The 22,036-nt window shown below is 31.9% G+C and overlaps 2 protein-coding genes across 7 annotated transcripts; one reads left to right on the top strand and one right to left on the bottom strand.

Moving 5' to 3' along the window:
• Nucleotides 1-1,483: 1,483 nt before the first annotated feature.
• Nucleotides 1,484-9,468, bottom strand: LOC110630254. 5 transcript variants are annotated; one of them, XM_021777659.2, is made up of 9 exons: nt 9,222-9,468; nt 8,959-9,049; nt 8,256-8,397; nt 7,910-8,149; nt 6,764-7,763; nt 4,535-4,773; nt 4,372-4,445; nt 2,532-2,646; nt 1,484-1,754 (listed from the first exon to the last, which is right to left on the bottom strand). In XM_021777659.2, exons 2-9 carry the CDS (start codon nt 9,003-9,005, stop codon nt 1,722-1,724), a joined length of 1,890 nt encoding a protein of 629 aa, XP_021633351.1. In that variant the 5' UTR covers nt 9,006-9,049; nt 9,222-9,468; the 3' UTR covers nt 1,484-1,721. The 5 variants fall into 5 exon arrangements, 4 of the variants coding, with proteins under 4 accessions (XP_021633351.1, XP_021633350.1, XP_021633353.1 ...); XM_021777658.2 differs by having other exon boundaries at nt 8,959-9,053; nt 9,222-9,467; XR_002490365.2 differs by lacking the exon at nt 4,372-4,445 and having other exon boundaries at nt 8,959-9,053.
• Nucleotides 9,469-16,304: 6,836 nt separating this feature from the next.
• LOC110630303 (small ubiquitin-related modifier 2) lies at nt 16,305-18,811 on the top strand. Of its 2 annotated transcripts, XM_043949989.1 has the most exons (4): nt 16,310-16,543; nt 17,247-17,354; nt 17,502-17,651; nt 18,606-18,811. In XM_043949989.1, the coding sequence occupies exons 1-4, from the start codon at nt 16,409-16,411 to the stop codon at nt 18,675-18,677; spliced, it is 465 nt and encodes a 154-aa protein (XP_043805924.1). In that variant the 5' UTR covers nt 16,310-16,408; the 3' UTR covers nt 18,678-18,811. The 2 variants fall into 2 exon arrangements, with proteins under 2 accessions (XP_021633424.1, XP_043805924.1); XM_021777732.2 differs by lacking the exon at nt 17,247-17,354 and having other exon boundaries at nt 16,305-16,543.
• Nucleotides 18,812-22,036: the final 3,225 nt, after the last annotated feature.

Here is a 22,036-nt window from a genome sequence, read left to right on the forward strand (position 1 = left end):
AAAAAATTTTTGATCAAAATTGATTAAGTCAGATGGATAATGTGAAAGAATTGACTTTATTATTCAAAATTTTAAGATTAGAATATAAATATGAAAAGTGATAAATGTTTAAATTTTTTTATTTAATAAATTTTTTTATTATAAAAAATAAAATTAAACATCATTGATATTTTAAAAATTTTATTAATTAATTCATTTGATAATTTTAATTATTAAATGCTTACTATTTAATTTTTATAGCAGGCTGAAATTCATTAATAATTGGTTTCACATTTTAAAAATTACATAAAAATATTCTTAAAATTTTTTTTAAAAAAATCAGACTCCGAAAGGAATATTTTGAGATTCAAAACGGTGATGCTCCAAGCAAAAAAACTCAAATCAATTAGGAAAATAGAGTCATGCGGCAACTGAGGAAGTTCTAGTGGGTCGTTGAAGGCTAGACATTTGTCAACGGAGGGGAGCAAAATAAAAGGCTAGACATTTATCAACGGAGGAGACCAAAATAAAAAATCTATCAAATGACGTCTGTGAAAAGAATGCGTTGGTGGTTGGTGAGCTTTGGTGAAGGACTCATGGCAAAGAGATGTGAGGTTGAGGTTGGATTATAGATTTCAATGGAGAATGGAAGTGAGATCATAGGGCGTGAGTTCAGTGGAAAGAGATGAGTGTTTGGTTGGATTTTCTTTGATAGTCTTGAAGGGAATATCGATATAATCAGGTGAATTGAGATGTTTTCATATAAGTATGTAACGGGACCTGCCACGATACTTTTCATATAAAATTGAGATGTTTATATATGTATTTAGCCTATTTTATATAAAAAAATATTTTTAATGAAAAATATTTTTGATAAAACAACTTGCTTTCTATTCTTTAATTTCATTTAAAAAAAATAAATGATATTAATAAATTTTGATATAATAATATTAATAAAATTTTCAAAGTTTAAAAAATAAAAACATTTTTCCTAAAACTGATCTAATTTTCCATTAATTGAGAAAATTTTACTTTGATCAATTTTTTTAAGTATATCAAATATAAAAAATATTTTCATAAAAAATAATTTCCGTGAAATAAAAAAAAATGTAATTTTAAATGTAATCATTCAAGTGAAAGCTTGCAATAATGGCGATTCCAAGGTTTGAACTCTTAATTTGGATTTAAGAATTTGCTAGGCATGCAATACACCATCCAAAGGGTCACCAAAATGATTAAATTACTATTTTTTTAAAAAAAATTTTAAAAAATTCCATTTAAATTTCGATGTTTAGAACATTCAAATGTAATTTTAAAAATTAAGCAAGATACATTTACTTTTTTAATTTCACATTCATTTAAAATTTTAAATTTAAATAGAATTAAATATGTCAAATTTCAAATAACGGACTTCATAAATCAAATTATTATATAATCATATTATTTACCTTGAGAAAAATACTTTCTTAAATAAAATTATTTTCGATATAATTTGATCATAAGATACCAAAATTATAAAACAGTTTTTATTTTAACTGCATGTAAAATTCGGCTTTTTCTAAATAGCATTTTCCCCCCCTCCAATATAGGCTCTAAATATACAATTAAGTTCTCAACATAATAGCAATGCCCATATTTCAGAAACTGAGGAAGAAAAAGAAGACCTAAGTAGAGAAGAGCTCTTGCAGTGATTAAAAAACAGGCACCCAAAGCCAAAGGTGGCGGCATAGCCATAGCATCCATCATCTAAGATTTTGACGTTCCTTATTGGCAACCTGCGTTTTGAAATAAAACATATGCAATTACATATAAAACTTATCTAGTGATAGTGACAGGTAGACTCCTCGCAAAAATACCTGTTCAACCTTAATTATTATTTTTAATACTTAAACTCATCCGTGAACTGATTAAAATTTATAACTGATAGTATATAAAAATTATAAATTTATTTTAATTAAAAAGTCCACTAACGAATATGCTAAAATATATTCTCACATATCTCAAAAAGGTGAAAGTATAAAAAGAAAAGGGATTTTTCTTACAAGGGCTTCTTTTTCTTCATCCTCTCCAATTTTTAGTTTTTTTGCATTTTTTATCTATCTATAAACTCTTGATCCCTTCTTTAAATTGAATATTGAGAGACACACGTGATGAAACAAGAGAAAGGCCTCCTATCACCAACTATACAAACTCATCTCAAATCCAATTATTACTATCTGAATAATACTCAAATACGTTAATATAATATGTATAAAAATCATTTTTCATTGATAATCCTATTATTCTATTTTTTTTTAAATTAGAATATATAAAATTTGATAAATATTTCATAAAAATATTTTTTTATATTTAATTCATGGTCCTTTCACTTTCATGGACTGCTGAGAGAAGTGGCAGAAAGCAGGAAGGTAAGTCCACGTTATAAAATTATACACACTCCAGCATCAAATTTAAAGAGCATTTTTTTTAGGCTCCAGGCTTTCAATCCATTCTTTCTGCATTCTCATGAAAACCACCAAAACTTTTCTAATAACACTAGGGAAGTGCACTACCTGGTGATGGCTATGGCTTTCCAATTGAGGCACTGAACGATAACGATATTGAAGATGAGCCAATCGAAAAAGGTGATACCGGTGCTGAAGGACTGCTTTACAGTAGTTGTAGATGCTGCATATTCAACGATCTGTGGTATGAATATTCTATAGAATATGATATTGAATGCTTTCAACCTCAATAAAACATGCATCAAACATCCAAAGTAGTTATCTATGCAATATTTGTGAAGTTCACAACAACAACAACGGCCAAAACTCAGCAATAATCCCAAACTAATTTTGATTTGTTAAGTTCAAAAAAAAAATCCTGGGATAAGCCAAATGTTCAACTATAAAAAGCTCAATTCAGACAACTACCAATATGCAGAACACTTGCACACCATTGGATCTCCAATACCCAATTAATATTCACTTTTCACTGGGAGAATTTTGGAACTGGAATTGAAACTTGAACCATAACCATTTTCTATTGAAATCGGTTTGAACTGGGTTACCAATGAACTCACGGTTCCAGGCCGTGAATATTTTAGGCATTAGAATATAGAAAATTATAAAATTTAGTTTTATAATATATTATTTATTTAGTTACATAGTAGGAAAATTAAAGAAAATCAAATCAACCAATATAAAAGAATTTTTAAAAGAAAGTGTTTTTTTTTTTTGAATTGGGCTAAATTCAGGCCAATTCCTATCCTGGTTCAAGGAGGGGAGGTTTGTAAGGGATCCAATTCATGAATTGGAACCATTTTGACTGGTCCGGTTCATGGTTTGGAAGTGGACAGTTATGAATTCATGTACTTGATCAATAACTTGAAGAGATAATCCAGACTCCTGCTAAAAAATTCTTGCCAGAAAACATAAAGTAGCTTTGAACCATGAAGCTCTAACAGGAATGGAGAGATCAGATAATCTAGGCACCCGAGAAACAAATAAATATATAATTGGCCAGGTGGTTAAACCATGTCATTTTTCAATCACAGCCCTTTTTTTTTTTTTTTTCTATTTTAGCATGATTTTAAATGTTTGAATCATTTTTAGCCTGTGGTTAAAATTGAAAATTGGAGATACTAATGTGGTTGTTGACATGGCACCAATGTTATTATTTTATTTATGACTGTTTTTGTGACATAAACTCTACTGGTAAAATAATCCAAATCTTTTATTTTGTCAATTGTATCTCAATTTGAAGGGTTTATTTCAATTACGATCAACTAACTAATTTTGACCTAATTAGTAAAAAAAATGATGTTTTATTGCTTAATATAGTAAAATTTTAATTTTTTTTATTTTAGTTAGTATAATTAAAAACATAACATTTCCCCTTTTCTCTCCTAAAATTGATGCCATGTCAGCGGCCATATTAATACCCCTATTCTCAATTCTAACCAAAGGATAAAATCGAGTCAAACCTTTAAAATTGGGTGAAAATTGATTGAAAGAATTACTATATTTGAAAAATGACAAAAAGGACTAGCTTTTTTTACCATTTGGCCTATATAATTATCTATCAGCTATGCAAATTCATTTCTTTTGCTAAATGGTTGACTAACGTTGCAAAACCTCCCAATAGTGGCATTTACTTAGGTTAATTCCATGTTCATACTAAAGCTTACCTTTTTATTTCATTTATTTGCTTTTGAAAATCTTTATGATCTTATGTTGCTACAGTAGCAGAGCATACATCATACGCCTAACTGCCTAAGCAAGTAAGCAAGCTAACTCCTCAGGCCACTTGCTTAAAACTCGGTTTGTTCCGTTAACTGTATGTCCCTCAAGTACATTTACTACTGGATTAATCCCCAAAAGAAATTAATACAAGGAGAAGAGATGTGTTTACCTTAACCTATGTCTGTTGCAGGAAGTGAAGAATGTAACAAGAACACATATAATATTTTTAAGGGACCGGAAGACCTGTAAAACAATTCCAGAAGTACGTTTTAACTGAAGACAAGGAACTTAGACATGGAAAGGTATCACAACATGCATGCTATAAGACAAACCTTTGACAAGAGATCATTCCAAAGTAAATGCCAAAACGACATATCAAATGAGCTAGGCTTTACTTGAACAACACGCAAAACCAGGCCCTTCTTATTGGTAAATATCACCAAGATTCTTGAAAGCACTTCATAGATGTCCAGTAATATAGAAGACATATATTTTGCCAAATGAAGACAGCCATGAGAGGGAATCGCGAGCAATTCCCATACAATATCAAAGAGAGAAGAAATTAATGTGCCTGAAATCAAGAAAAAGGTTAAAAATTAGATCCATATTGGGGAAAAGAAAATGAGGCACTTCACCATTAACCAATTTATTTGGAGCTAAATATGAATACAAGCAGCAGAAAGTAGAAGATATTGATTCACCTTTTCCAAGTATATAGATGAATGAGGCATCTAAAAGTAGGGGTGTGCATCGGTCGGTTCGGTTCGGTACCGAATCGAACTGGCCAAAACCGATTTAACCGAATTGTTTCAAAATGTAAACCGAAACGAACCAAATAAGACAGAAAACCGAATCGAACCGAACCGAACTGGTTTGGTTCGGTTCGGTTCGAAATCAATTTTTGAGCTTTTTTTTCTAATTTCATTGAATTATATTATAATTTGGGCCTAATAAGAATTGATTTAAACCTAATATATTTAATTAATCATAAAATCCAATCAATTAATCATAAAATCCAAATTAATCAACAACTTCTAACCTAATATACTTAATCAATGAGTTGGTACTGAGCTTCACCAGCTTCTTTCATGGAGCCATTGGCTATTGCATTGCTTATTTTCACCTGTGAATCGGATGCTAGGTGTTGTGAATCACCTTTCTGTGAATCGGATGCATGATAGGTACGAGATGACGATTCAAGTTTTGTTCTATAGCCTATGAGAGAGACGGCTGTGAAACACTGAAACTTACAAACTAAACTTACAAGCTAAGTTCATGAAACTTACAGTGAAAAGAGTTTCGCGAGCGACGGCTATGAGAGAGAGACGCGAGCGATGGCCGTGAGAGAGAGACGCGAATGATGGAGAGAAGAGACTCTGGCTTTGGCGAGTGGGTGGCAGGGTGGGTGGCTGTGAGACTGGCGATTGGGTGGGTGGGTGGCCGTGGCTGCGGGACTGAAGCGGCAAAGGATGGAGAGAAGAGACTGGCTTTGGCGAGTGGGTGGCAGGGTGGGTGGCCGGTGGGTGGCTGTGGGACTGGCGACTGGGGTGGGTGGCTGTGACTACGGGACTGAAGACGCGAAGGATGGAGATTAGGGATTTGGTCTGAGAGAGATGAAGGTATGCGCCACGTGAAGAAGGACGTGGGATGGGAAGTGAATTGATATAACCCTATAATAAAACGCTGCGTTTAAGATTAAATTCGATCGGTTCGGTTCGACTGAACTATTTTGACTCCAAAACCGAACCGAACCGACCAACCCGAAATTTTTAAAAATTAAAACCGAACCGAACCAATTTTATTTTAAAACCGAACCAAATTATTAAATTAAATCGGTTCGGTCGGTTATTTCGGTTCTAACCGAACAGTGCTCACCCCTATCTAAAAGCATTAAGTGAAAGTTATTAACCATTGACCAATAATATTCATGAGAAGTGACAAGGAAAATCAATTCAATTAGGTATATTATATCTATATAATTTTCGTAGGCCTGGACCTAACTAAATCTTAAAAGCTAACTCAAAAGGAGATGAGTGCCAAGTCTTTAAAAGAGTCACATGACCCCTAACGCAAACCAATGTGGAAATTTAATACACACTCGAACCCAGGATCAAACACCTAGAGCATGAAACAGTCTGATAACATCTTAAAAAAATAAAATGGGTTTAACTCATCCCAAAAATTAGCTCAAGGAGAGAGTGCTCAAAACTTTATAAAGAACACATTACCTCTATCCCAGTTCTGATGTGAGAATTTAACAGATTTTTATATCTAAAGAAGTATAGCAGGGTACATCATTTTCCAAAAAGAAGATTTTCCATAGACAAATAAGTTCTATGAAGTTTGTACATGTAAATAAGAGCTGAAATATAATGCTTATGTTTCAAGCTTAGAAAGAAAATTCTGTCTATCTATTTGCTGAAAGATGCATAACAATAATGTAATGCAGAATCAAGCTTTTGAGAACAAGAAAATATAATGCATCTTTAAACAATAGTTCGTAATCAAAAGAAGTAGGGAAACACTAGTTTTCAGTCTTGAAATAAGATAAACAAATTTACCTAAATTTAGAATAAAGGAATATAGAAGCTCCAATGGTGAGAACAAAACCTCAGCAAAGACCAATAACATGCTGCTTAAGGGCTGTATCACAACCTCTGCAATCATACAGATCTTATCTCCTATCCCAGTGAAAATGCTCCATACTGGTAGAAGAAATCCTATCAACCGTTCAAGTGGGTGAATCAAAAGCCTTGCAAGCACCAATACAGGTAGCTTCATCACTTGTGTCTTCATTAGAAACAACCGAACTGCTTTCTCAAAAGTATGTAGGAACAACATTGTTCCAAGATACCAGATTCTTGAAATCATATCACATGATTCAATCCACTTGAAAATTGGCCAGGAAAGGTGTGACGCAGCAGCCTTCAAGAGTGGAACATTCTTATAGAGATCATAAAACCCAATGATAACAGTAATGGATGAGATTACTGCATAAAGGATTCTGAATACAGGGCGCATCCAGGGACGGTATACTCTATTGAAAAAGGGATACGATTGAAGAAAGATAACCCAAGAGGGAAGACCCGCCTCAAGTAAAGTGAGAAGCCTCAGATCAGAGGTAATAATTTGGTTTAATTTAAATGGAAGATTTCTGTCATTGAATCCTAATAGCAGAAATGCATCCTTGTATTCCATAGGCTCAAGGTTACCATCCTCCCATAAATTTTCTTTTCTTTTCCCATGCATCGACTCTTCCACTTGGTTATTCATACAAGACTTATCATTTGTCTCGATGGGGCATTCCCTAACATCAAAAAACACATCTTCAGAAAATAGTGCAGCTTGAGATGCATTAAACAGCAACTCTTTAGAAGCAATTTTGATTCCTTTGGAAGAAGAAGGAACTTTGTAATACAAAAAGACTAGACTGCTCCACAGGGTTTGTGCTTCAGTTTGAGTGCTTGAGAACCACAATGAAATACAACTCAATGCTTGATCAATGCCACTGAATTCCCATTTTCTCAGTGCTTTCACTTCTAAAGCAAGCGATGTATCCGTCTAGAGAAAAGATATACCATTGAAGAAAAGGTAACATGAATGGTAATTCCAAAAAAAAAAAAGAAAGAAAGAAAGAAATGACTCTACAAAATGACATCTTATTACATACTATTAAGCTATAACAGTATATGTTCACATATGAATACCTGAAGCTCATTCAAATAGTTGATACCACGTACGTCTTTCCAAGCAACTTCAAACACTAAGAAACCATGCAAAGCTTTGTACAGATTCATCATAGAAAATGGAGTTTTTTCACTGACACTAGCCATGCTAACATCTGGCAACCAATTAAAAAATTTCTTCTTTTCTTGGCTGGAGGATTTGTATGCTAAACTTGGCCACCTCTGCAAAGCTCTATTATTTTTAAAAGGTGACACTCTGTACTGTGGATATCACCAGAAAGCAGAATGGAGTAATCCAATATGGTAATATGTTAACCAACCATAGAGATACAGTTAAAAAAAAAAGGAAAGACAAAAAGAAAGTAACCTTGGTGATCACAAACTCCCTTAAGCGATTTGTTTTTGAATGCTTGCTTTTCCACCATGACTGATTGTCAACCAGGATCAGAAATTTATGGCTAGTGGGTGCAAAGTATAGGAAAGCCCGTGATAGATATGACTTTATATCCCTAAAAGAAAAAATTGAACATTATATATATATATATATATTGCATTTAGGTTCAATATTCCTCGATTCCAAGTTCATGCTTGAAAAGTTATCATATGAAATATTATGTTTTTAGCCCTTTGTAATCTACTTTCCCGAAAAATTATTGAAATACAGCTCCTTGATGAAAGAATTAACAAATAAAGTTCGATCCTTAAACATTGCACTGTATAATATTTGAACCGAAAACCTATCACCTACCCAAATTTCCATCCCTTCCCCCCCTGAACCAACAATCAATTAAGCTGCAGTGGCATTAGTACTCGCATTGAATCATTCTGGAACCAATTTACAAACAAGCAAATGAAGGTTAGCAAAAACTTGAACATCTACAATATTATCAAGTGAGCCTAATATAATAATGAATAATGACTCCCAGAAGATACCAATATAAACATGAGGATTAATTATTTGATTATAATTCACGACCTTCTCAATAGAAGAGATGCATTTTACTCCCTTAGGCATTACAATTCACTACCATTAACACTAATAACGATAATAAACCACAAAGAATTCTTACCCAATCTGCAAACTCGTCAAAGGATAGAGATCAGGACAAGATTCCATTTTGTCATACGCAGGTTGTTGCTTATTAAAACCTCAATCTTCTCCTACCTTCAAAAATCCAAATAAACCCAACCCTCGATAACAAACTCCGAGAAAAATCCAACAAAGAATTTCATTAACAACAAGCACCAAATTCAAACAAAGAAGAAAGCTAATTGAGGGGAAAAAGAATGAAACCTAATAAGAATAAGAAGCAGCAAAAATAATGATGCTAACCTCTCTTTGGGAATTGTGAATAAATGAAAATGATGAGAACAGAATAGCGGTGGAGCCTCGACGTATATGCCATAGTTGGCAGTTTCTTCATCTCTCTGCAGACAAAATCGGGGCGAGATTTCGGCTCTGCAATGCAAAGAATGGACGCCAAAGCAACGGTGATGACCAGAAGGGAATCCTAAAATCTAGCTGCAAAGATTCTTTATTAGCTAAAGCCTAAATTCTACATTTTGCGCTAAAATATGTTAGTGGTCAATACCCGCGAGCAGAAATTATTTATAAATTGAAAATTTATCAAAATGATTTAATTTCAAATTTTAATTATTTTATTTTTTAAAAAATACTATTCAGTATTGGGAAATTTTTTTATTTTGAAATATATTAAAATATTTTTTAACATTTAAAAAATCAGCTAATTAATTATTAATTATTTTTATCCATTAAATATTATATTATTAATAATTAATTAGTAGATATTTTATAATATTGAAACATTAATTAATATTTTTTTAGAATATTAAAATAAATAATAACTTATAATTAAAATTAATAAAATAATTTATTAGTATATTTCTAAAATTTTATAAATATTTTAATATATTTTTTAAAATTAAGAGGCTAATTAATAAATTTTTTAAAATTAAATAGTAATTTTTTTTATTTAAAATTCTATAATTCATTTATTTTATAGAAAATATTTGCATATGAAATTTTTTTTTTTAAAAAATAACTTTTGAAATTTAAAAAAAAAACAGAGTATTAATAAGAATTATGTATATAAAATTTAGTCTTTAACTGTTTCAAGATTTTCAAAACATAGAAAATTATTTCTTTGGAAATATGAACTTATTTGCTTTAATTTTTTTTCTTTAAGAAAATAAATTAATATATATAAAAATAGATTTTTTTTTATGGAAATATAAAAACAAGGCTTAGAGTAAACGTGAAGAATGGTGTTATAAGTTTATCAAAGTCTAAAAAAGTTTTTTTAAAAGTTTAATTTTTTTTCTTTTATTGTATAAATATTTTTATTGATTAATTTTTTTAAATGCATTAAACGTTAAAAAATTATTAAAAATTCTTAAAAATATTTCACCACAACTTAATTTAAAATTTAATAAGTTTAATTTAAAAGAAAAGTTCAAAAAAATAAAAAATAAATATTGAAATTTACTAATAACCTGTTTTTCTGAAGGTAAATTAGAAAAAAAAAAAAAAGAGGTGGGGCGACGACAAGACCAGACACTCATATCTGGCCCAGAGGACCGTAGCAGGGGTTCAGACATCACGATCGCACTCCAAATAATGAGTCCTATCACTTAATTACTGCTCGGTAAGGAAAAGACATTCAATCTTATACTACATGTCTAAATTGACGATGGAACTTGTAACGAACTCAAAATAGACCGTCTGATTAAGCTAAAATGAAAAGCACATTTTATAAGAAAAGAATTAAGATAGAAAAGTCAGGTTCGGTCGCCGAAAATGACATTCGGTTGCCGAACATGTATGATTTTCGGTTTTACGTGTGGCCGCCGAAGATGGTCTGGCCAACCACCTATAAAAGGCTCTCAGTCGATTGACACGGTAAGAATAAGTTTATCTTTTCACTTTCTGATGTAAGACTCTGTCTTCCTTAAGTTTTCTTCACTTATCCTTCTAGAAAATTCCGACATCCTGGATTTCACCGGACGACAGAAATTTCGATGCCGGACTCTAACCGGGTAGCACAGACCTTTAGTCCATCTCTATCTAAATAATTTAAGATTTAGATAAATTTCACAAATAATTTCACAAACAATTTTTATAATTTAAATTGATTTAAATAAATTTTAAATATTATTTTTTATTTAATTTAAAATAATTAATTGAAATTATTTAATAATTTTTTTATTAAAATTTATATATTATACAATTTTTCTTTCACTGCAATGAGATTTAAAATCTCACATCAACTTCTCCTAAATTCTACAATTTTACTTTTTAAAGGATTTTATAAAAAAATTTAGACTTCATTTGTTTTACATAAAATATTTTTTTAAAAATTTATTTTTTATATTTTTTAACGTTTAAAATACTCAAAAAATTTAATTAATATAAAATATTTTTCTAATTAAAAAAAATATTAAAACAAATAACTTTCTCTTTTCATATTCCACACCTTTACATCTTTATTAAAATTTTTATATATAAATCTTTTAATAAATTTTATTTTTAAAATTAAAATTAAATAATAAAAATTAAATTATTTTATTAAAAATTAATATTATCTTTCTCTCATTAAGATATCTTTATCGTTTTATAAATAATAAAATAATTAAAATTCTAACTCTTAAATTTATTGTCTTTAATCCTCTTTGTATATAAAAAAATTATTTTATTAAATAATTGCTTAAAATTTAATTTTCTTTTTAAACTCTTTCCTATTTCTTCACTGGGTTGCCATGCAAATCCAATTGGAGTTGGAGATTAAAATTCATTCCATATAAAGCCAATTGGGTATCCATCTTATTCAATATAAAGCCAATATAAAGAATCCAATAAGTATTCTCATGCATAAATTACTTCAAATCTCTTAAATCATAATATAGCATGCTTTAAATAGATAATCTTTTTCTCAATAAATTTATATTAAAATTAATTATAGATTGGAGCTTTTAACCTTATCTAATGTACTTATCATATTATGGCTCACATACACAAGACTTTTATCGAAGATTATAAATTTTTTGACTAATTCATAATAACAAAAATACTTTGAGTTAAAGGAAGTAATTATACAAATTAGATAACTCGTGCTTGTTACTCATTTTCGATTGTTGCTTTTTCTTCTCGCATTAGCATATTTTTCTATCTGATTTTTCACCGTGTCGCTTTTATATGCAATTAGTGGTTCCTGAATCTTTACACCCTCTTTCTTTCTTTCCGTCTTTCTTGTTATTTGGTTATTTAGCTTTTCTTTGTTTGCTATGTGGATCTCAATGGGTTTAGTTTTGAAACTCTGGCCACGAAATAGTCTCCTTTGTTTTTCTACGGACAATGCCACTTGATGGACCGAAATTCAATTGGGTGTCTAGATATGGATACCTGAGCAACGGTTCGATTCAATGAGTTGATCATTGATTCATGATTAATTTCGTTAGGTCCCTTCATATTTGATTTTGATGAAGGGTGTGACAGCCCGGAAACCGGTACCTCTCTGTAACGGCCCAAACTGCTCGGCGCTAGGATCCAAATCGGCTTAAGGCCGCCAGAACCCGTAGCAAGCCTAACCTGAACTCCAAATAGATGACAAAATCCCATACATGATCCGACTCGACTACTAGCTTTTTAATCTTTTTTTGTAAAACTACCAGACTTAACCTTAAAAACAATCAGATATACCAATCTGAACTAGCCCTCAGGGCTTACACCAGTAACTCTGTCCGTAGAGTCACGGGAATCAAACCCGGTCTTCCCTTACGGTCTGATCTTGGGTCAAGGGAATCAAACCATGTCTTCCCTCACAGTTATATTTTCACTGGAGTTGTCGAAACACAACATCTATTAAGTCTGGTTTGACTCATTTCTCATCAAGAAACATAAAACATGATACATGCATACACAAGGGATAAAGCATACACTAGGCCAAGCACATACTAAACCATAACACACACTGCCTTACTATCTATTACATGCCTTTACATATATCTCTTTAATTTACATTATGTCCACACTATGCTATTACACAAGCAATCCTTTAAACCATACTCTGCAGCATCTGACTTTCCAGCTAACTCTGAACCTGCAAAACTGGGATTAAGGGAAAGGGATGAGCTTCTAAAGCCCAGTGAGTAGAAAAACTGAAAACAGTTCATTAATTACACACTTTCATGAAATGCGTCACAACACAAACATTTCACATCTCGGATTAGACATGACCTCAAAACTCCCTCTGTCGGTGCCCGACCCTATGGACTCCCAGGTCACTACATGGACTAGTGCTCGGCCCCTCCTATGGAGCTCCCACAGGTCTTATCTAGCTATAACAGATCGCGGGCTATTGAAGTCGCCTGGGTCCAATCCCCACTATCAATAAATAATGCAATGCACCATATTCGTGATTCTAATGCAATCACCCTAGTACATAACATGGCATCCATGATGCATGAACTATGTTAAAGCATTTCATTTTCTCAGTATAAAAGATTAAGTTTAGTTCTACTCACCTCTGCTCCTCTAGCAGAAAACTAAATTGACTCTGCAACACCTAACACTGGTGACCTCCTCGATCCCTCGGGTCCAATCCTACACAAATGGACTCGAATGAGGTGTCAAACATACTCTGAACAACTCACCTCTGCTCCTCTAGCAGAAAACTGAACTGACGCTGCAACACCTAACACTGGTGACCTCCTCGATCTCTCAGGTCCAATCCTACACAAATGGACTCGAATGAGGTGTCAAACATACCCTAAACAACTCATAAACAACTTCCCAAAACCCCTCAAAAAGCTCTTAGAACAATCACATAAAGCATACAAAAAAAGGCTGGACAGAACACTTTCGACGGCAGGTTCGGCGGCCGAATCTCTACTTTCGGCTGCCGAACCCTTTCGGGGGCAAGGTTCGGGGAAGAAAACACACTCCAGAGACGAAAGTCTCTAACCTTCGGCGGCACCTTCGGCGACCGAATCCCCCTTCCAGAGCCGAACCTCAAAACTCTCGGGGGTGAACTGTGGTAGCCAAAGCCACCTCTCAAGGGGTTCGGCGGCCGAATGCACCTTCGGCTGCCGGTTTTGAGTTCAAAAGCTAAGGTTTGGTGGTTTGGTGATTTTGAGGGGGAGTTGCTCTAGATTTCTGAGTTCAGATCGTTCAGCTTCTTGTTATCAAGAGGTAAGTGAAGATTCTGAGCTTCTTTTGAGGATTTATAGAGGTTTGATGGAAGTTATGGGTAGAGATGCATGTTTAGGGTTTAAAGTATGTTTTTGGTGTTTTGATGATGAAAGCATGTTTATGTGCTATGTTTGTTGTTTTTGTTAGGGTTGTAAGTTAGTTTTGGACCCCTTTGTACATATACTTGAGTATATGTGTGTTAAGGAGTTGTGTTATGCATGTTTTGAGTGTGGGAATGGTTTGAGGAGCTAGGTTGTGCACGAAGCTGAGTTCTGGATGAACTCAGGTTCGGCAGCCGAAGGTGCATTCGGCTGCCGAACCCCTTGAGAGGTGGCTTTGGCTGCCACAGTTCACCCCCGAGAGTTTTGAGGTTCGGCTCTGGAAGGGAGATTCGGCCGCCGAAGGTTAGAGACTTTCGTCTCTGGAGTGTGTTTTCGTCCCCGAACCTTGCCTCCGAAAGGGTTCGGCAGCCGAAAGTAGAGATTCGGCAGCCGAAGGTACTTGAGTTTCGGCTTTGGAGAGGACATTCGGCCGCCGAACCTGCCGCCGAAAATGTTCTGTCCAGCTTTCTTTTGCATGCTTTATGTGATTGATCTAGCCGGGTATTACAAAGGGGACCTATAAGATAAAAAAAAGACAATCAGGGGTCAACTTTGTGACGCTCTGAGTTAGATAAAAAATTATCTTCTAATATTCATTAACATCAAGAGAAAATAAAAGTCAATAAATAAGTAAATAATAATTTTTTTAAAATGAAATTTTTAAAGGGTTTCCATTTCGAGGGAAAAGGAGTTTTCCAGAGAGTTTCCATTTTAAGGGTTCTTTTGTGTTTTTTAGGGGATTAACTTATTTTCTTTGGGTTTTAGTTCTTATGAGAGTGAGAGTTTGTAAGAACTTTAGAGATGAGAGAGATGGATTCCACGAAGTTATTTTGTTTTTTGATATTTGTATTTTGATTTTCCATTTTATATCCTATCAGATTGGATGGTGGCGTAATATGATAGGTATGTCAAGTGGTTAGTAGACGACTGATCAATTTCTTTAATCAAGCCCATACTCTTTGTTTGGCAAGTGTGTTAGGTGGTTGGACAGCCTTTTTACTTGCGCATTCAATATCTCGGAGTAAGATAAAATGGACCAACTATCTTCTGGAGGTCAGTTGACTTGCTCAAATTTATTCAGGTCGTGTCCGTTATGTATGATTTTCATTGGAATTCATGGTCTTTATATTTATTTTTAAAGTGTGGTATGAATACTGAGAAAGTCGTTATGTTCATTCTGAGTATTAGGAATGTCAAAAGTGTCGATGGTCTGATCTTTGATCTTTATAAATTGATTTTTTTTCGACTCGACCAAACCAATAAAACAAATAACTTTTTTTTAAAATCACACGTACATATGTTACTATTTAAATGGTTGTGGCTGTTTTTATACGTTATCATATATAAATTTTCACTGTCATTTTAATCTATAATTCATATAGATTTAATCTACATAAAATTTATTTTAATTGAGTTAATTTTGGAACCTTCTACTGGGTTGATTCTGAGTCATTAATGGGACTCTTATACCTTTTATTTCTTATTTTTAAAATCAAAACCGACTCTTATACTTTTGTTCAATAAAAAATATAAAAAGAAAGTTAATGAGTGATTTAACTCGACCACGTTTGCAGCCCCTGAAATTGGATAAGGAAGAATCTAATTCAAATTAAATTACCAATAAAAATCCAACGGTACACATCGTACTCACCCACATTTTAAAAAAGCATCCATCCACGACCACCCATTCATCCTAATCCTCACATTTTCCAATCATTCTAAACCGTCCGATTCTCTCCCTATCAAATTTCAACCGTCAACTTTGCCTTTTCATTACTTTTCTTTAGCCATGAAATCCACGATTCCCATTTCCTGGAATCCAAACATTTATCAAATTCACTTCATTCACGCGCCTTACTCCCCCAACTCGCGTTCGTACATAAAACAGAAAAACTCGCCGCTTCAAATAGGACACCTCATCACTAAGGGCATTTTAGAGAATTCACCGTGCAAATCTTCGTGCATATGAAGTCTTAGTATTGCAGTGACCAAATCGCCGCGAGTCTTTCAAAAAACCAATATATTTATATATTTTTAATTAAAATTTATTTATTTTATTAATTAATTGCGTATATATAACGCATTGTACTTTTGTCCGCGTTGTGACGTTTTCAGAGTATCTGTGGGCTTATTTCTATTGGCAGAAGGCCCTAAGGACCTCACGGAAAGAGTAGAGAGAAGCGAGGGAAAACACTCGCAAGCTGTTTAAATATGTCTGCTGCAGCCGGTGGTGGTGGTGGTGGTGGTGGTGGTGGTGGTGGTGGTGGCGCTGGTGTCGGTGCTCCGGAGGAAGACAAGAAGCCTATGGATCAGTCCGCTCACATTAATCTCAAAGTCAAAGGCCAGGTATGCATGCAAGGAAGAAAACTTTATGCGTTTTATTTGTGTTTGCATGTTGTTTGATCGGTTGTCTGTTTGGTCTTGTTGGAGTAAGATCTGTTGCATGCAGTGGAATTCAATTGTGGAAACTGTTTCCTAATGGTAGCAATTTTTCGGTGGCAGAATAAGCCGTAATCTTTTTTGGTAGATCGGTTCTCAGTATTAGATTATTGGTATTTTAGGTATTTCGTTAATTGACAAGGGGAAGATAATTTAGTCTGTAAAAAGTGCACTGTAGCTTTAATATAGTATGAAGACCACTCAATTCAATGACTAAATTTTGTGTATCTTAGTGGGAAGCTGCTTCTTTCTTTTTTTGGCTTCTGTCCTTGTGTTTTAGATTTTATTTAACAAAATTCTTTCTTTAGTTCTAATTCTAGTTTCGCGCTTGAGCTGTAAATTAGGAGTTGATCAGATAAATCTCTTGTGAAAGATAATAGGCTTTGGATTTCTATGCATGAGTTAATAGAAAATTGTTACTGCTATTGATTACTAGAATTTATTGGATAAATTGATTCCTGTTTGGAATAGATTACTCGTTGCAAAATGTTGTAGGATGGAAACATGTGTCTTTTTTTTTCACTTTTTTTTTTTTTTAATTGTTTCTGTGGGTAAAGATGATGTCTGAGGCTTCCTTCCTATTTTCTAACAATGCATGAATTGTCATAAGCTTAGGGAATGTGGGTTTGCCAATGATGGCTTCTCCAGTGTTGATCAGCTATTGTGGTTGCCTTTTACATCAATATTCAAGATTGGAATTGTCTTGTTAGAAGCGCAGGCAATATTTATTATTCGTTCATTACATAATTTATTGGCTAATTTGTGTATTTTAGCTTTTCTGTTATGCATGCACAATTCAATAGTTGGACCTTTTATCTTGATGCTTTGTTTTCTTTTAATTATTTTGCTATTTGTTTGGCTTTAGGATGGCAATGAGGTGTTTTTCAGGATCAAGCGAAGCACCCAGCTGCGCAAGCTAATGACCGCTTACTGTGACAGACAGTCGGTGGAGTTTAACTCCATTGCATTTTTATTTGATGGTCGCAGACTGCGAGGAGAACAGACTCCTGATGAGGTAAAATTATTCTACTTTTACGATTTGGTGTGTGTTTTTAGCGATTTGAGTTCTTCATCTTGCCCTCCTAAATTATTTTTAGGGAAAATTACTGTTAGGTCCCTAAATTTTGAAAAAATTCACTAGTTCTATTTCAGAATCAACAATAATAATATTCACAATTAATAAAATATAAATCTACTAACAATATATTGATAAAATCAAAATAAATTAACATGAGAGTTGATATTAGCATATATACACTTGTGTAAGAAAGTTTCCATTCCATCCAATCAATTTGAAGACTTTGAACATTTAAAATAGATGTTGGGTTGTTTAGTAGTATCTATTACTTTTATTTAATATTTATAAAATAACATAAAAATTAAAAAAATATAATTATTTATTAAAATAACTTTAATCATTTATTTTGAAATCATTAATTTTTTTAATTATTTATTAATTTTCAGTTATTTATTTAATTAACTAGTAAAATAAATGATAATTAAAAGAAAAAGTTATGTTATGGGCATTTTAGTCCACAAAATATTGTTAGGTAAGTTGTGTGGAATTCATTTCAAATTCCATCAAAACTTAAAGGAATTGGTTTTAGTTATAACCAATTCCATATATAATTCAATTCTAATTTCTCTCTAAAGCAAACACACAGAACATGGAATTCAATTGAATTCTACAAAATTTGAGGAATTAGAATTGAACCAAACATACCCTTAAGTGATGATCAATTTGTTTTAACCTCAAGGCTATGAATATTTAAAATTACACTTCTAATATAATAATGGGACAATGATGACATTTATTTCTAGATGGCATTTACCAATATAACTCCTTGGAACTAATCATTGGTTTCTATACAATAATGTCGTTATTTTAGTGGTTCTGCATGAATTACAAATTTGTTTAGTTGTTCGTTTTATTTTATTTTTTAAAAGTATTTTCTTTTTGGGGACACAGCTTGAGATGGAAGATGGGGATGAAATAGATGCAATGCTGCACCAAACTGGAGGCGGAAATGTATACCCTTGAGTGCTTGTTGAGACCAAATGGATACAAATATTTTCTTAGTCTATATAAATGCTAATGTAAATTAACTTGAATCTGATGCAGACGTTAAGAAGTTTTGTGTTTCTATTTAAATATATTCTGAAGGTTATACTGTATGAGTTTGGTTTTAAAATATTTTTGGCTTTATGGTATTGCACTATTTGTTATTGTATTACTCTGTGCTTCCCATTTCCGACCAGATTTTTTTTGTTTTTTGGGCAAATGGCCACGGTAGAAATGGATTTGAAGGTGTCATATGGTGAATTTGTGAGTTTGAAAATACAGATAGGTCGACTAATTTCCTCACTACAATATTCACAGGAACGGTATATGCAACTTGGTTTTTCTTTTCACCTGCTCAAGTCTATGAATAGTATATCTCGTAGCCTTGTAGGCCCAACTTAAACTTGCAATCTTTATAGTTGCCTCGGGCAACATGCAAATGTTAAGGTTCTTCTTCACAAACTTAAGAGTATGGAGCAAGCGTTTGAACTTTTATGATTTCTGGAGACAATTTACCTTCCCCAATAAACCTGGGAATAAACTCTGCAAAATAAGCATAACAAACTCATATAAGAATTAGGCTTTTTGACAGTAAACAAATCTAGATGTCCTCAAGTGTACTTGAGCTTTTCGAGCTGGTAATTAGAGCTTCTTGTTGTTTTTTCAGCTGCACCAGGGTTTGAAAATAAAAACACGAATGAACTCCTCCTTGATCAATAGCACATGTCAATTAGATACCATTATCTACCAAAGTAATAACATAAGAAATTAGAGCATAAGGCAGCGTTTGCACGATCCCATATAACCAAGCTGCAGGCAATGTTTCCATAAAGTAATGGTAGAAAGAGCCTCAGTGTAGGTGCTGCCTGCTTTTGAGTCTCCTCTGCCATGGTCGATCAATGTCATGATGATTAAAGAGAAGAGAGGTAAAAAGAAGGAACTGAAAGATAGAGAAAACCCTATGCATGAATGAGGTTTCCCGGCTAATGTTTATGTTATCGCATCTGCGTCTCACTTTTCATTGATAAAGTAAATTTATGTTTATTACTAATAAATGCAAGTTTAAGTGTTCAATAATAGATTACCAGAATAGTTGGAATATTTAATACGCAAAATTTAAATATTCACTTCATTTTATAATTTTTTTATACATATATTCATATTTTTAATTATATTTATTTGAAAAATATTAAATTTTATTATATATTAATAGATATTTTAAAAATAAAATAAAAATAAAAATAGTTATAATAGTTAATTTTTATGTTATTATAATGTAAAACATGAAAGATAGAGGATCTAAATTTAGATGTATAAATATGCATTAAACCATAATAAAATAACTAATATAATACAAAAATTAGTAATTTTATAGTTAACTTATACGACAAACATATTTTTATTAATTATTTTATATATTAAGCATTAAATCAAACTAAATCATAAAACCAAGCAGAAAAGGGATGTTTATGAGCCCAACCTTCATGCTTTCAGCTGAAATGTTGATTGAAATAAAAAAAGTTGATCAGACAGCTAGGCACATGGGCCAACCCTACTCCTTCCCCTGCACTCTAGCCTTTTAGAGCCATAACCACTTGATCACAAACGACTACACCAAAACGTTCATGGCTGAAAGCCCAACTAATAGCAGTCTTTAATTTTATTTTTTTTCTCTCAATTTTCAAAAGCAAGCCATCCCCATTCTCATAATCATAGCCTTTGTACCTCATTATTTTTCCACCTCCACGTTATGCTTAACTCTTTATTTCGCATATGAATCCTCTCAAGATCTGTGCAACAAAGATAAAATCAACAAAGAAACGGAGAAAAAAAGCCACCCAAAAAGCAAAACTAGAGATATATTCGTCCTCAATTTAGGAAGGCAGGGAAAGTAAACACTACTAAAGCAACAAGAAATTACACTTTATTAAACAAAACAACCAAATTTTATTGTTCAATATCGTGAACTAATTTAAAATTATTGAACAACGCCCAGAAGTTCAGGTTTTGCTGTTGAGAAAATTAGTTTTTTAATAAAATTATTTAGTAGTATTAAAACAAAAAAACAGTTCTTTTCAATGTTATTTAAAATTATTATTTTCCATAAAAGTAAATTTTCAGCTTCAAAACACAATACTAAATAAGCTCTAAATGTGAGTGCAACCCAACCGCACCTAATTTCACGGTAAATATAATTTTAGTTTAATAATTTATTTTTATAACGGTACATTCAAATAATTAATTTAATTGAAAATAACTTAAAGTATTGATTTTTTACCACAAATTATAATTAATAAAAAATTTTAAAATTATACTAAAATTGATAAAAATAAAAAGATAGACTATAATCGATAAAAAAAATTAACTGTAATTGAGAATAACCTAAAGTATTGATTTTTTTTTTAATCTATTAGCTCTATAAAGCATTTGTTTATAAATAAACATTTTAAGTTTGAGAAGGTCATAATAATTTTATTATCTAGAAACTTCATTAAAAAAATTTAAAATAAAGATTAGTGACACTTTACCTGCTGGTCCCTATCATAGGAGCCTGGAGATGGGAGCTAAGGGTTGACTTAAAAAAAATTAGCCATAATATTTTATTAACTAAATAAAATTTTGACCTTTTAAATAAAATAATTTCTTATATATATATAACAATTTAAATTTCAATTTTTAAAATTGTATTGATGCTATTAAATATTATAAATATAAATTGTATTAATATTTTTTTTTCATACTAGAAAAAAATTAAACGAATAAATTATTTATTTTCTATATAAATTATTTTATATAAATAAATAGAGTCCAAATAAAAAATTAAATAATTATTTTATGCCACCTTTTGATGGCAAAACAATGAATTTCTATATTTTCATATAAAAAAAAATTAAAAACTATAAATATATAACTAATGCCAATTAGCCTGCCAGTCTTCATCAGGAGAGCTTGAGGTGAGAGGACAAGGTCACGGGTAGCCCTCAACTTTCCGTTTATATTGACCTCATCAACCTTCATTTTTCTTCCAAGAAGCTCCTCCTTTCCTCAAGGATGTCTTATTCTAAAAATGTTATTTTGTTTGTTAAATAAAAATATAATTTTAAAATGGTATTAAATATAAAAAATCAAAATTTATATAATTAATTGAAATATATATAATTAATCAATAAATCTAACATACAAATATTTAATTTAATAAAAATAAAACTTATTTCAGACTTCTATATCCTCTTTATTCTCAAAATTGAGTAATTCAAATTTAAATTAATTTTAAAATTAAAAATTTGAATGAATATTTATGTCTTTAAAATATAATTATTTAAGAAAAAAAAATTATT

The sequence above is a fragment of the Manihot esculenta genome, chromosome 13 (assembly GCF_001659605.2).
Source record: "Manihot esculenta cultivar AM560-2 chromosome 13, M.esculenta_v8, whole genome shotgun sequence".
NCBI classification, from domain to species: Eukaryota; Viridiplantae; Streptophyta; class Magnoliopsida; order Malpighiales; family Euphorbiaceae; genus Manihot; species Manihot esculenta.

What these genes read in the sequence shown, in the direction of transcription:
- LOC110630254 (XM_021777659.2), bottom strand. Translation starts at nt 9,005, where the DNA reads ATGGAATCTTGTCCTGATCTCTATCCTTTGACGAGTTTGCAGATTGG. An exon ending in TTCCTTTATTCTAAATTTAG is followed by an intron (nt 4,774 to 6,763) that starts GTAAATTTGTTT and finishes TCTTGATTTCAG; the next exon opens with GCACATTAATTTCTTCTCTC. An exon ending in TGCAACAGACATAGGTTAAG is followed by an intron (nt 2,647 to 4,371) that starts GTAAACACATCT and finishes TTGAATATGCAG; the next exon opens with CATCTACAACTACTGTAAAG.
- LOC110630303 (XM_043949989.1), top strand. Translation starts at nt 16,409, where the DNA reads ATGTCTGCTGCAGCCGGTGGTGGTGGTGGTGGTGGTGGTGGTGGTGGT. An exon ending in TTGTCTTGTTAGAAGCGCAG is followed by an intron (nt 17,355 to 17,501) that starts GCAATATTTATT and finishes GTTTGGCTTTAG; the next exon opens with GATGGCAATGAGGTGTTTTT. An exon ending in GAGAACAGACTCCTGATGAG is followed by an intron (nt 17,652 to 18,605) that starts GTAAAATTATTC and finishes TTGGGGACACAG; the next exon opens with CTTGAGATGGAAGATGGGGA.